Source organism: Parasteatoda tepidariorum, chromosome 2 (genome assembly GCF_982258835.1).
Source record: "Parasteatoda tepidariorum strain Cologne lab strain chromosome 2, Ptep-v5.0, whole genome shotgun sequence".
Taxonomy (NCBI): domain Eukaryota; kingdom Metazoa; phylum Arthropoda; class Arachnida; order Araneae; family Theridiidae; genus Parasteatoda; species Parasteatoda tepidariorum.
Genome location: NC_141756.1, coordinates 87,693,160 through 87,706,308, shown reverse-complemented (window position 1 = coordinate 87,706,308; position 13,149 = coordinate 87,693,160). Strand labels below are relative to the sequence as shown.

The window sequence follows — 13,149 nt, the reverse complement described above, 5'->3', positions numbered from 1 at the left end:
CATAATTTAAAAAAAAAAAATGTTTTTCATTTCTTTCCTCGCAGTTTAATAGTCAATTCTAAATTATGAATGTTTATCATTGTGTAATCCGATGATGTTTTTATTATTATTATAATTAGATCACTTTTTTGTTTATTCTTTTCCCCATATTTTTTGTCTTATTAAATATTTTTTTCTCTTCGTCATGCTTTCTGCTTTAACTTTTTTTTCAGCTCTTTCAATCTTTTTAAATGTTCGTTCTTTTTCTGAAGTTAATGCAAAAAAGTAATTTATTTCTTTCGATTTAACCTTCCTCTTTTTTCCAAATTTTTGGCCTATGTAAATGTATCTTCGAAATTTCTTTTGATTTTGATGTTTTGAGCGTCCAATAATAAAAGTCACAAGTTATTCAAGCTTGACAAGTCTTGAGAATGGGCGATTATATTTAAACGCTCGAAACATGTTGACGTTTACTTCCCTCTTCATATGTTTTGAAGTCAGTTGAGCCATATCGTCAATTATACTGTTTTACATTAGGGTCTTGATCATTATTTTGATAAGGATTTTACTCTCGTTAAAGTAAACATGTGCATTTTAATATTTTAACAGGATTTATGTGGTCTTTAAAAACGTAAGAGCATCAATATTGTAAAAGTTATATTTAACTTAAAAATTAAAATTTTGAGACCAGATATTTTGAGTTAATGAAATTAAATATTTTATCTTTTAAGTTTTTGTGCCCCCATTTCAGTATCTTACGAGCTCTGTTTAAAAAGAAAGTATCAGATATATATAAGAAAACAAAAATAATTATAGTAGCAGTATTTGGTGGTAAATGTAGCTTATCGTAATTGAAGAATATGCTGTGCGACATTGTATGGTGAATTTGCGAAAGTAAGTTTCAGAATGTATCGAAACATGAGGATGCTATTCGCTAATCATCTTTATCCAAAGAAAACCATGTAACCTAAATATCCAGCAGAATGAAGCGATTTTTTAAACAATGAATCAAACACTATGCAACATATTATTTCAATATCTTATTCTTAAATATAACATATTTCAGTGTTCTTAAAATGCCACTAAATATTCAGCAATTCCTTAAGTTATAGAAAAAAGAAATATCGTAAATCATAGAAAGCCTTGTGAATGTGCATTCGAATTACTATACAATCTACATTTTATTTTTCAAGCATTTTTTTCCCTTCAAACTTTCTTGTCTAGAAGACTCGATTTAGGCTACAAAAATGATTATCACTAAAATCTTGTATATAGCTATAATAAGTTATATTAATTTGATTTTAGTATGAAATCCTCGGATACATTTAGCAAAAACAGCATAATCTAAATAATATCAGATTAAAAGTTCGTGTATTTAAATTCTAAAAACTTAGAAAATCATAAATAATTTATAAATAGATTTAAATTTTCTTTTCAAAGGACATTAAAAAAATTTTTTTTTTTGCTTTTTGGACAGAAATCAGCTTAAAAATTGTCTATTGCCTAGAAATTTCGAGATATTTTCTATTAACAATTAATTAAACCTCTCCGAGCAATCACAAAACATTATTTCAATTTTTTTACAGTCAGAGCGTGGTTGCCTAGCAACCTAGTAAAATTAAGCATTCCTTTTTTGAATTAGTCAATGGGTTATCTTAAAATATTAATTTGCGCAGACGACTTTTTTTGGCTGTTTTCTGGACTATCGCTAAATATATAAACCTTTATTGCTACCCAATTTACCACACAATTTTTTTTGAAATTTTGTCTACCCCCCCCTAATTCAAGTGTCTAGATTCCAAATATGTAAAAAAAAAAAAATACATGTTTATTCAGAAAAAGTACGTTTTTGTGTCTGATTTCGTAACTTAATTATTAGTTAGCAGTAATTAATTAGCATATTTGAGGTCACCCCCAGGAACCATTAAGATTGACACTTAGTTCGTGAAAATCCGATCATTAGAACGAAAGTTATTCAGGGTGATTCGTTTTTTTTCTTCGTGGACTGTCCAATAGTAAATCACACCATAATAATCATGACAGTGAACAACCAGAATGCTATTTTATGAGAAAATTTTATTACGCACACACACACAAAAATTACATTATCCAGAATTACAAATTCAACTTTTTAAAGTGCTGAGTAATCTCATTTGACAATAAGTACAATATTATCTCGCACCATACAAAAGTTAGATTATACCATAATAAACACGACTATGAGCAACCTGAAAGCTATCTATTTTGTAAAAATATTTTATCACACACACAACAAAAAATAGATTATTCAACATTAGGAACATGATTGTTAAAAAATTTGAAAATTTTTACTTTACATAAAATGTGACGATAAATCACCTCACATGAACATCATTATGATAGTTTAAAAAATAAAATACACAGTATAAGTATAAAATTAAATAACGTGCATTTTCTTTAACCATTAATAAAAAAATAGAAATATTTATAACAAGATATTGAAGATGTGCTGAACCATTATAAGAAAAGAACTATAAATTAATATCACACACTAATACATAAAAACCTCATGACAAAATTTTTGTTTTAATGAACTGGGGAGTTATTTCAAAATGACAAATAAAAACCATTTGCATATTTCCTTATTAAATTTAATTATATGGTTATATAGTTTTTTGAATAAAAAAAAACTTTTTATGATTTACTAATTTCGATTATTTTTTAAGAGTTTGTGTAATCTTGTGCATTCTTCAAATTTTGGTCGAATATAGGCATAAAAACGTTCAAAGGTGATTAAAAAAATTTATGATCAGCAAATATTTAAATAACTTGCCTTGAAGAACAAGGAATTGATTTTATGAAGCAATCGATACTTCTTTAAACGTTTCATAAACCAACTAAGAATAAGGTTTCTCATCAGTATGAACACGACCATGTCTAGTGAAATGACTTTTATGTGAAAAACTCTTATTACATAAACTGCAAGAATAAGGCTTCTCACCGGTATGTACACGATTGTGTACTTTCAGATTACTTTTTAGTGAAAAACTCTTATTACATATACTGCAAGAATAAGGCTTCTCCCGAGTATGAACACAACTATGTTGATTCAGAATCAGTTTTTGTGAAAAACTCTTATTACATAAACTGCAAGAATAAGGCCTCTCGCCAGTATGAACAAGACTGTGTCGTGTCAGATTACCTTTTAGTGAAAAACTCTTATTACATATACTACAAGAATAAGGCTTCTCACCAGTATGAACACGACTGTGTTGATTCAGAATCATTTTTTGTGAAAAACTCTTATGGCATAAACTGCAAGAATAAGGCTTCTCACCAGTATGAACACGATTGTGTTCTTTCAGATTACTTTTTAGTGAAAAACTCTTATTACATATACTACAAGAATAAGGCTTCTCACCAGTATGAACACGATTGTGTTCTTTCAGATAACTTTTTAGTGAAAAACTCTTATTACATATACTACAAGAATAAGGCTTCTCACCAGTATGAACACGGCTGTGTTTTGTCAGATTACCTCTTTCTGAAAAACTCTTATTACATATACTGCAAGAATAAGGCTTCTCCCCAGTATGAACACAACTATGTTGATTCAGAATCAGTTTTTGTGAAAAACTCTTATGACATAAACTGCAAGAATAAGCCTTATCACCAGTATGAACACGACTGTGTTGTGTCAAGCTAGCTTTTCGTGAAAAACTTTTATTACAGATACTACAAGAATAAGGCTTCTCACCACTATGAACACTACCATGTTCTCTTAGATTACTTTTTATTGAAAAACTTTTATTACATAAACTGCAAGAATAAGGCCTCTCGCCAGTATGAACAAGACTGTGTCGTGTCAGATTACCTTTTAGTGAAAAACTCTTATTACATATACTACAAGAATAAGGCTTCTCACCAGTATGAACACGACTGTGTTGATTCAGAATCATTTTTTGTGAAAAACTCTTATGGCATAAACTGCAAGAATAAGGCTTCTCACCAGTATGAACACGATAGTGTTTTCTCAGATTACAATTGAATGAAAAACTTTTATTACAAAAACTACAAGAATAAGGCTTTTCACCAGTATGAACACGACTGTGTTTTCTCAGATAACGTTTCAATGAAAAACTTTTATCACACATGCTACAAGAATAAGGCTTCTCACCAGTATGAAGACGACAGTGTTTTCTCAGATAACTTTTCAATGAAAAACTCTTATGACATAAACTGCAAGAATAAGGCTTCTCACCGGTATGAACACGACCATGTGTAGTGAGATGACTTTTTTGTGAAAAACTCTTATTACATATGGTACAAGAAAAAAGTATCTTACCAGTATGAGCACGACTGTGCTTAGTCATATTATTTTTTCCCCCCTGAAAAACTGTTATTACATATAGTACAAGAATAAGGTTTTTCCCCACTATGAACACAACTGTGTTAATTCATTGGGAATATCTTATTACATATACAACAAGAAAAAGTATTCTCACCAGTAAGAATTTCACAGTGTTTAGTCGAACTTTTTCCTGAAAACCTCTTGTTACAATAACAAGAATAAGGTTTACTTACAGGATACTTGTTCTGAATTAAATTAGGCCTTAATTACATATGATACAAAAAAGAGATGCTGTATCAAGTCACTTAGTTTGACTTAATTATTAATTAAATAAAGTATAATACTGTAGAAATATGGTCACCTTACAACAGGCATTTGATTTGTTAATAGGTGCATCTTTGAAAGCATTAATTTAAATTAAATTGAGATGTAAACATTTTTTATTTTTCATAACCAGCTTTAATATTTCTCTTTTGTTGAACATATCAAGGTACAAAACTAAATTAATTTATTTTACTTTATGATATTAACTATTATGATTGTGAAATTATCAAATTTGATTGTATTAGCATTTAATAAACAAAGACACTGCAGAAATAAAGTTCATTATAAACAAAGAAATTTTTTTTCAGTTTCACTGACTCAAAAGGTTTGAAATTATCTATAAAGATTTAAAAAAAAACAACTTTAATTTCCAATTTTGATATCAATGTTCTATCATGCACAAGAAAAGTAAGCTCATATTCATTAACATAAATACAAGAAAGACAACAAAGTGTAATTCTATTTACGAATATTAAATTATAAAAACTTTATAAAGAAAATATTTTCCCAGTGCAAACAGAAAAAATCACAATTTATATTTCTTGTGTATAAATATATGTTTAACATACATATTTTATGAAGTGACACACAGCTTAATTATCTGCAACTGTAATCAGTAATATTTAATTTTAATGTATTTATAACTGTTCAGTAAAGCACTGCATGAAAAGTTCGTTTAAAGTGTAACTTTAACCAAATTATTCTTCTTTACTTGATTAATTTATCACAATGCTTGCTTAATTAAATTATTTCCATATTATGAACACAAAACAATGAAATGAAACTACTTCTGTTTATCATTATTAGAACAGAAGTAAAATGTTTTAAAATAACGAAGAATAATTATGAACTACAATTAGAAACTTATCACCAGACACATCAAATTTCCATGAATGAAAATAATTTTTGTTAGAACATCATTGTAACTATGACACACATTGCACAGAGACTATTTGCTGTTAGTGTTGATACATAATATGAGATTGCCATAAATATTAATATATCCTTTACCTTTGGAGAATTTTCACACACTGATTTATTGTGTTGTACTGATATACTATTTTTTATTGATTATATAAATCGTACAGAAAACACAAAATTTTTATAAAAAATATTTATGCACGCACAATAGGAGTTTTATTAACTGTCAGCAAAAAGATATTTTATCATTCACATCGAGTTTTTTTTCCGTATAAGAAAGATAATCTTTGAATTAGATCTGCATGGAAATAGCCTTTTAAAAACGCTTTCTATTTTGTTTCCATTACTTCGAGGATAATTCACTTTACATGTGTGATATTATGAAAACGCGGGCTTATAAATTTGATCCAAAACGTTGCAAATCAAGAGCACTTTTTTTAAAACTTTTCTTTACATAAATATGGTTAATTAATGTCTTCTAAGAAAGACATTATGTTTTAATACAGTTATCTCGGTAAAGAATTTTTCAAGAAAGAAATATACACGACCGATGAGAGTTGTTTACATAATCGTTGGCCTACTTCTACTCACTTGATCTCCAGTATCTTGGGACATTGCTTTTTAACTGGATGGAGTGAGCTTAGCGTTAACTTTCGTGGAGAAGAATACTTCAATCAATGTAGCGACAAGCAGCCAAAACTGTTGCTCAACAATCAATCAATCAAGTACTGCTTATGTCGTCTGCCAATCGGTTGCAGATTTTTGTGTGATGATCTGACATTGAGGGTTATTTAAGACTTATTTGTGTAGTTATATAAACGTGCCATTATAAATTGTCTTCTCTTGTAAAAGACAAGGAGTTATCTTCGTTTCCTTTTGTCAAGTTAAAATTCTCTTTATTGCTTAAACTGATAGTACAATGCATTTTGATTTTTTGAAAAATTCGTTGGAGCGTTTTCAAAACTTAAAAAGAAAAAAATTCTTCTCTTACGGACTTCCATTTTTAGTGAGTCAGATGTTTATGAGATTGTATGCTGGCTGTGAAAAATTGCATTTTATTTAAGAGACATAAAATAAAAAAGAATTCGCCATCATTATTGATGAGCCAATAATTTGGCACTATATTTAAGGAGTATTGGCATTTTTAATTATTGTATTGAATATTCGGTATCTCTTCAACCTTTTTAATTGTTTCAAATACTTTTTGACCTAATCTTTAAATATTTATCTTATTGTAAAAATTACTATATATCAAAATTTAGCTAAATTGAGTTTGTTTTTATTTTATGAAGTATATATCTTTTCCTTTTTATCAGTTGAAATGTTGTAATAACTTTATTTTAAAGTCTTTTAAAAAGTGAGAATTTTATACTCATTAAAACTTTTGTTTTCACTTTCTTCTTACAAATTTTTTTTTAACACTTCATATTAATTTTGTGATGTTTTTAACAGACAAAAAAGAATATTAAAGTAATATGCTAAGTGTTCAAATATCTCCAAAACACAAAAATGATTAATGTTTGTATAAATATGCATCAATAAAAATAGCTTATAAAATTTTTATTCAAAAAATTTTGTTATAAAAATTAAAAATCATGTTAATTTTTGTTGACATTAAAACTATATAATAACTATATTTTAATAATTACAAAAAATGTAGCCTATTATTTCAATCGGTTTAAATATTATTTTGAATTTTATTAACATTTATTTTAATTCCAGATTCTCTTGGTTGGAGGATCTTTTGGAATTAAATATTTTGCCTCGCTTCGTTATGAAGTTAGAAAAAGTGAACTGGTATGTGTTTGTTTTATTATTATTGAAATTTTTTTATACACTTCATTGATTAACAATCATTCTATATTTAATTTTAAAAGCATTTAAATTTAAATGATAAATACTTTTTAGACTAACTCTTTTTAGACTCTTTATGATGTGAATATAATTTATGATGATTTAAAAAAATTTTTCTTCTTTTCATGTTGAACCTTTCATTATAATCAATGTACAAGTTTAGTACCATTCATTATCATCATTAATACATGAATAATTAAAAATGAAACAATTCTGGAATCTTTATCATACTCTCTTTTTCAGACACTCTTTTACAATCTAAATAAACTAAACTTTTTCTTTTTCAAAAAAAAATTTTTTTTTCCTTCTAAATTTGAGAGTTGTTGAAAAAAAGTTCTAAAAAAAGTATACAAGGATGGAAATCCTCCTCTTTTCAACTAACTTTTGCTTCTTAATGATTTTTACCAGACTTTTTTTTCTTCAATTTTAATCCGATTTCTGCCATTATATGAAAAAAAATTGAGACAGTCAGAAAAATGAAATCTGTTGTTTCTATACAGCATGAAAAAAATCGCGTATTTTTTTCTAATGTCTCGCATAAAAAGATTATTACCACCAAGAATCACATACTCAATTTCAGGGTGCTCAAAAATATCTTATTTTGGAAAAATTGCTGATTTGAGACGAAATTATCACAACTAAAGTAGGTTATTAAGTGATTTTTCAAAAGTGCAATTCAGAATTCTCAGCACGGTTCCCAGCAGATCACCGAAATCAAGCATCACTGGCTACGGTCAGTGTGCGGATGGGTAACCACTTGGATCAGCCTGCGTAGGGACCGAGGTTGTGTGGTATTGGTCCTTGTTAAACTGTTCTACCGTAAAGTGCTCGATTTCACGTGCAGATTGTCGGGCTACCGAAGCGGAGGTGCCATCTCCTCCACAGAGGATCAAAATTGTGATGGCGTGTTTTCGGATCATTCTCAGGGATGTTTCCCAGACCGTCGCCAATAGCCCATTCTGCAGCTCTAGTGCGACGTAAATGAACAACAACAACAGAATTCTCAGATCGTAATAATATTATATTAAAAATAAATCAGAAATTTTAAAAACTGTGGAAATCTCAAACTTTTGAAATGCGATCAACAAAACCACTTTGACAATAAAATGATCACAAATCGAATGCATCAAAAAGTAAACTATGAAATTCCGTAGCAAAAGACAATACCAAATCTGACAAAAAACTGCAGCAAACCTAGTAAAAATGCAATGAAAAATCTATTTTCTGGACTTTCCACTGTATTAACAAATAATTACATTTTTGTCAAAAATAAAGTGTAACAATCTCTCTCAAAAAATTGTAGCCTCATTTTAGTATGTCAGTTTTATGTATATTAATTTTTTAAAAGAAGATGAAATGACTAAAATCATTATTAAAATTATATTAACCCTAATTCTGATTAATTTTTAAATGAACAAAATAAATTTTGTTTTCTCTTTGCAAGAAACCCCAGGTTTGTTGTGAATTGTGAAAATTTTGATAATACACATTTTTTCTGAAGATTTTTTGCCAAGGAAAATAAAAAAAAGGCTACAGTTTAACAGCTTAAGCAAATCATGAGTTTTAAACTATATATGCAATCTTGCCATGAATAATTATCTGGGCTTTTTATCAGACAAATATTTTAAAAATCATAAAACCTTCATTTGTTGTTGTTTTGCATTGTTTGCAAACATTGTTTTTTTAAAAATCACCAATTTGGTGATATATTTCCTCCTATATGAAAATTATCAAAATCATTACCTTATTCTCATTTTTTGCAAATTTTTATGAGGCTAGATAATGCAGCATTGGTATAAGGTTTTAAATAATAAAAAATTGGACAGCAAATGCTTTTCATTTTTACAAAACCGTGACTTTTCTCCATTTTGATGTTTAGTGCCATTTTCAGAAAAAATTAAACTCAGATACTGCTGGCCAAACTTGATCTAACTGTCGTGAATAGCTGTTGCAAACTCACAGCAGTTATATTATGAAAATAGCTTATTATTCATAAAAAAGCATCATTTAATGTGGCAACAGGGCCTTCAAACTAAATTACCGTAAAAATTTTCTACTGCTTAAGGATTAAGTTGTTAATCACTATAGATTAATAGGTATTTAATCCATAAATATAAGCTTTCTCTTTCTTTTTTTTAAATCTTCAAAATAAATAAATAAAAGTATCAGACAATTTTGTTGGATTTTTTTAAAATTATTTCTAAACTCCTTTTTTTAGTTTATATTTGGTAGAAAGAATTAAAACAAGTGAAATAAGGTTGTGTTTGATATCTAAAAACTCCCTAAATTATTTTACTAACTTACACAAAAACATTGTTTAAAATGTATTGTAATTCATGCTAATGTGGGTCATAGTTCTAAAATAAATAACATTGATCATTCTTTTGGCACTCTAAATAGAATAAATGAATTTTGAGTAAAAAAATGGTAACTCAAAGTAAAATTACTATATATCATTGTGATAAATTTTCTTATATTATGTGAAGACTGATGACATTCTTTTTTTTTCCCTTCTAAACATAGTTTAATCTTTTTAACCTGTCCGACCTAGGAAAATTTTACATTTAAATACATTTCCTTTTCTTAATCTATATTCACTAGAACTCTGTCAATTAAAAGCTTTCTAATGCTCAATTTTAATCTTAATCACAATACAGTTTATACTATTTGAAAAACTGAGCTTTGATTTGTTTTCAGAATTCTTGTTTATGCCTTATTCGTTTGGTTTCCAAATTATGAAGGAATTATTATATTCTAAAATTTAAAATATAGAAAATATTTTTTTGTGTTCATTTTGCGTTTAGACACCCAGAAATATTTCTGTTTATAGAACCGAAACTATAGTATGGCCATTTCTGTAATTCACATTGTTTTGCTTTATTCATATGTAACACAAGATATACCCCAACTTCATTTGAACTGTTCACAATTACTCCGATTGTGTGTTCACAATTACTGCTTCATGTGAGGGTAATTATGAATTTTAAAATTTCATACATAAACAATTTATTTAAGTGTAATCAATAGAACTAAGGTTTTCTGCAGTAAAAATTCTTTCAATTATAACTAGAATTTATGCTGAATTTTTTTTTTATTTTTTGCTTAAAAACTATTTTTGTAAATAAAAATAAAATGTAAGAGTTTTTTATAAATCATCTTTTAAAAGTAAAATGTCGAGCAAAAATTTTCTGTCTAAGTCACAAAATATATAAACTTTGTGCAAAACAAAGGGGTTTTGCTCAAATCATTAAAAAATAAAAAAGATACACAAGTTGTTCGAAATTATCTCTATGCACAATTATTCACATTAACCCTATTAGCTATTTCTAAAAAGAACAGTTAAATAATATTTATAAAAACTACATTTGAGGCTATAACTTTCTAGTCCTGCATTTTTTTAAATAATTTCATTAGTTTTAGTTAGTTTTCATATTAGAGTACTTAATTTGAATACAAAATAAAGGTCCCGCAGTGGACTGATCGTTAAGACACGGTTCCCAGCAGATCACCGAAGTCAAGCATCATTGGCTGCTGTCAGTGTGCGGGTGGGTGACCACTTGGATCAGTCTGCGTAGGGACCGAGGGTATGCGGTATTGGTCCTCGTTAAACTGTTCTACCATAAAGTGCACGACTTTGCTGTGCAGGTCGTTGGGCTACCAAAGCGGGGGTGCCATCCCCTCTGCAGAGGATCAAAATTGTGATGACATGTCTTCGGATCATCCTCAGGGATGTTTCCCAGACCGTCGCCAATAGCCCAATGTGCAGCTCTAGTGAGACGTAAATGAACTACAACAACAACAACAAAATAAAGAGTAGCAGAGCATTCTCATCATTTTTAGCTTTAAATAATAGATCAGATTTCCTTTAAATTACATAACTGATCTAAAACTGTAGTCAGGCTGTAATTTTGTGGAACATTATAGCTATACCAAATTATTAGAGTAATTAAACTAATTATTGGAGTGATTATAAAAGTATAATTATTAGAATAAAAATGTTAGAGTATAGTAAGTTGTATTTTTTTGAAGTGATAAAAATTACTTTTTATGTAATTGTATTATATTAATTATGTTGCAGCTAAAGCCTGAAAATCTTGAAAAGTATGGTATAAAGAAAAAGAAAGTTACTTTAGAGGAAGAATATGAGGTAAATATTGATGGTATTAACCACTTCAGTACAATGTTTTTTAAAAATATATTTTTTGAATTTATATTTGATTGGTGTTCTTTCAGAAAATAAAACAGCTAGATATTGATAATTGGGAAAACATTAGAGGTCCCAGGCCATGGGAAGAACCACAATCTAATCCAGAAAAATAATTTTCATAATTGTATCATATGTATTTAATATCATGATAAATAAAGGTTTTCATTTCTTATAGATTATTTATGAACTTTATTTTCATATTGTCAACTCATACATAATTTAATTTGAAAACATTTGAATTTTATTTGTATGTAAATTAAACACTCTAGTTATACCCCAATTAATATTTTATATTCAGAAGTGTTGAAGGGCCAGAAAGGTTTAAATATTTTTTTTTTTGAGAGCTGGAGTTTCTGAACTTTAATTTTAACGTTTCTAATTTCTTTTAAAACTTCTTGAAAAATAAATTTATGAGTGTGGTAGCATTTATTTCTATTTGAAGCTACAACTATTTTATCTCATGCATGAATGTATTATATGATAATTTAAACTGGCAAACTGAAAATAAATTACTGAAAGAATGTAAGAAAAACTAGTTGTATTTTTTGGGTAATATCCAAGAAAAATAATTATAGCAAGTCTTAGTAATCAATGAGCTTAGTGTAAAGGATTGTTGAGAAACATTTTAGTTTAATTTGGAAAGATCTTTATAATACACATCAAATGGCTATTAACAAGTTGTCTTTCTCTCTCAGAAAAACTACCTTAAAATTGGCAGTTTAGGCATGTTTTAGAACTTATAATCTTTTTAAATGCAGAAATTTCATGGATTCAAATGATTGTGTTGTAACATTTTCCATTACATTAAAAAAGATTATGGCAAGTTCTGTAAAATGTTTTGTAATTGTATTAAAAAACTCAGTCTGATACTAGAGTTTTTTATTCAAAATCTTTCCCAGCTCTACTGCATTATTTGCTATGCCATAAAAACTGTTATTTGATGACTCATAACTGACTTTGACTTGCATGCTACATAAAAACTGTTTTAACCATCAAAAACTAGTCAAAAGTTGCAAAAGTAGGTTAGAACTGTTAAAATGGTTTTTAACAATCTTAATTTTAATAATTAGAAGATTTTTGCAATGAAATATAATAATTAAAATAAAACAAATGAAAAGTAAAAGCATTTTATTTCAATATTTGCCAAATATTTGAAAATCTACCATATTTAAAATTCTATTTCTCGGAAAGTGTTCAAGATATATTTGGATTTGAGTTCAATAAACAGCAATAAAGAAGGTTGGAGGAACAGTAATAAAATTTATTGAATTCATATTATATAATTAACCTATGTGCCTTTTCTTCATTAATAGAAAGATTATGCAATTTGGAATAATTAAGTTATGTATTGATTACATTAAAAAATGTCGACAAGTTTTGAGAAAGCAGCAAAATTTCTTACTTTTAATTGTTGTAAAGCAATAATTAAAATATTTGTGTAGAATCTTGGTGTTATCTTTTAAATTTGTATTTCGTTTAATGTTTACACACCTTATTTATGTTATAACATTTTGACAAATGCTAGATAAGTTTT

The 13,149-nt window shown here is 27.7% G+C and overlaps 2 protein-coding genes across 2 annotated transcripts; one reads left to right on the top strand and one right to left on the bottom strand.

Moving 5' to 3' along the window:
* Positions 1-2,035: 2,035 nt before the first annotated feature.
* LOC122270204 (uncharacterized) lies at positions 2,036-4,425 on the bottom strand. Its single transcript, XM_087157683.1, has 2 exons — positions 2,856-4,425; positions 2,036-2,752 (listed from the first exon to the last, which is right to left on the bottom strand). Exon 1 carries the CDS (start codon positions 4,329-4,331, stop codon positions 2,856-2,858), a length of 1,476 nt encoding a protein of 491 aa, XP_087013809.1. The 5' UTR covers positions 4,332-4,425; the 3' UTR covers positions 2,036-2,752.
* Positions 4,426-6,274: 1,849 nt separating this feature from the next.
* Positions 6,275-11,794, top strand: l(3)neo43 (cytochrome c oxidase assembly protein COX16 homolog l(3)neo43). Its single transcript, XM_016052631.4, has 4 exons — positions 6,275-6,560; positions 7,277-7,351; positions 11,487-11,555; positions 11,642-11,794. Exons 1-4 carry the CDS (start codon positions 6,474-6,476, stop codon positions 11,726-11,728), a joined length of 318 nt encoding a protein of 105 aa, XP_015908117.2. The 5' UTR covers positions 6,275-6,473; the 3' UTR covers positions 11,729-11,794.
* Positions 11,795-13,149: the final 1,355 nt, after the last annotated feature.

What these genes read in the sequence shown, in the direction of transcription:
- LOC122270204 (XM_087157683.1), bottom strand. Translation starts at nt 4,331, where the DNA reads ATGACTAAGCACAGTCGTGCTCATACTGGTAAGATACTTTTTTCTTGT.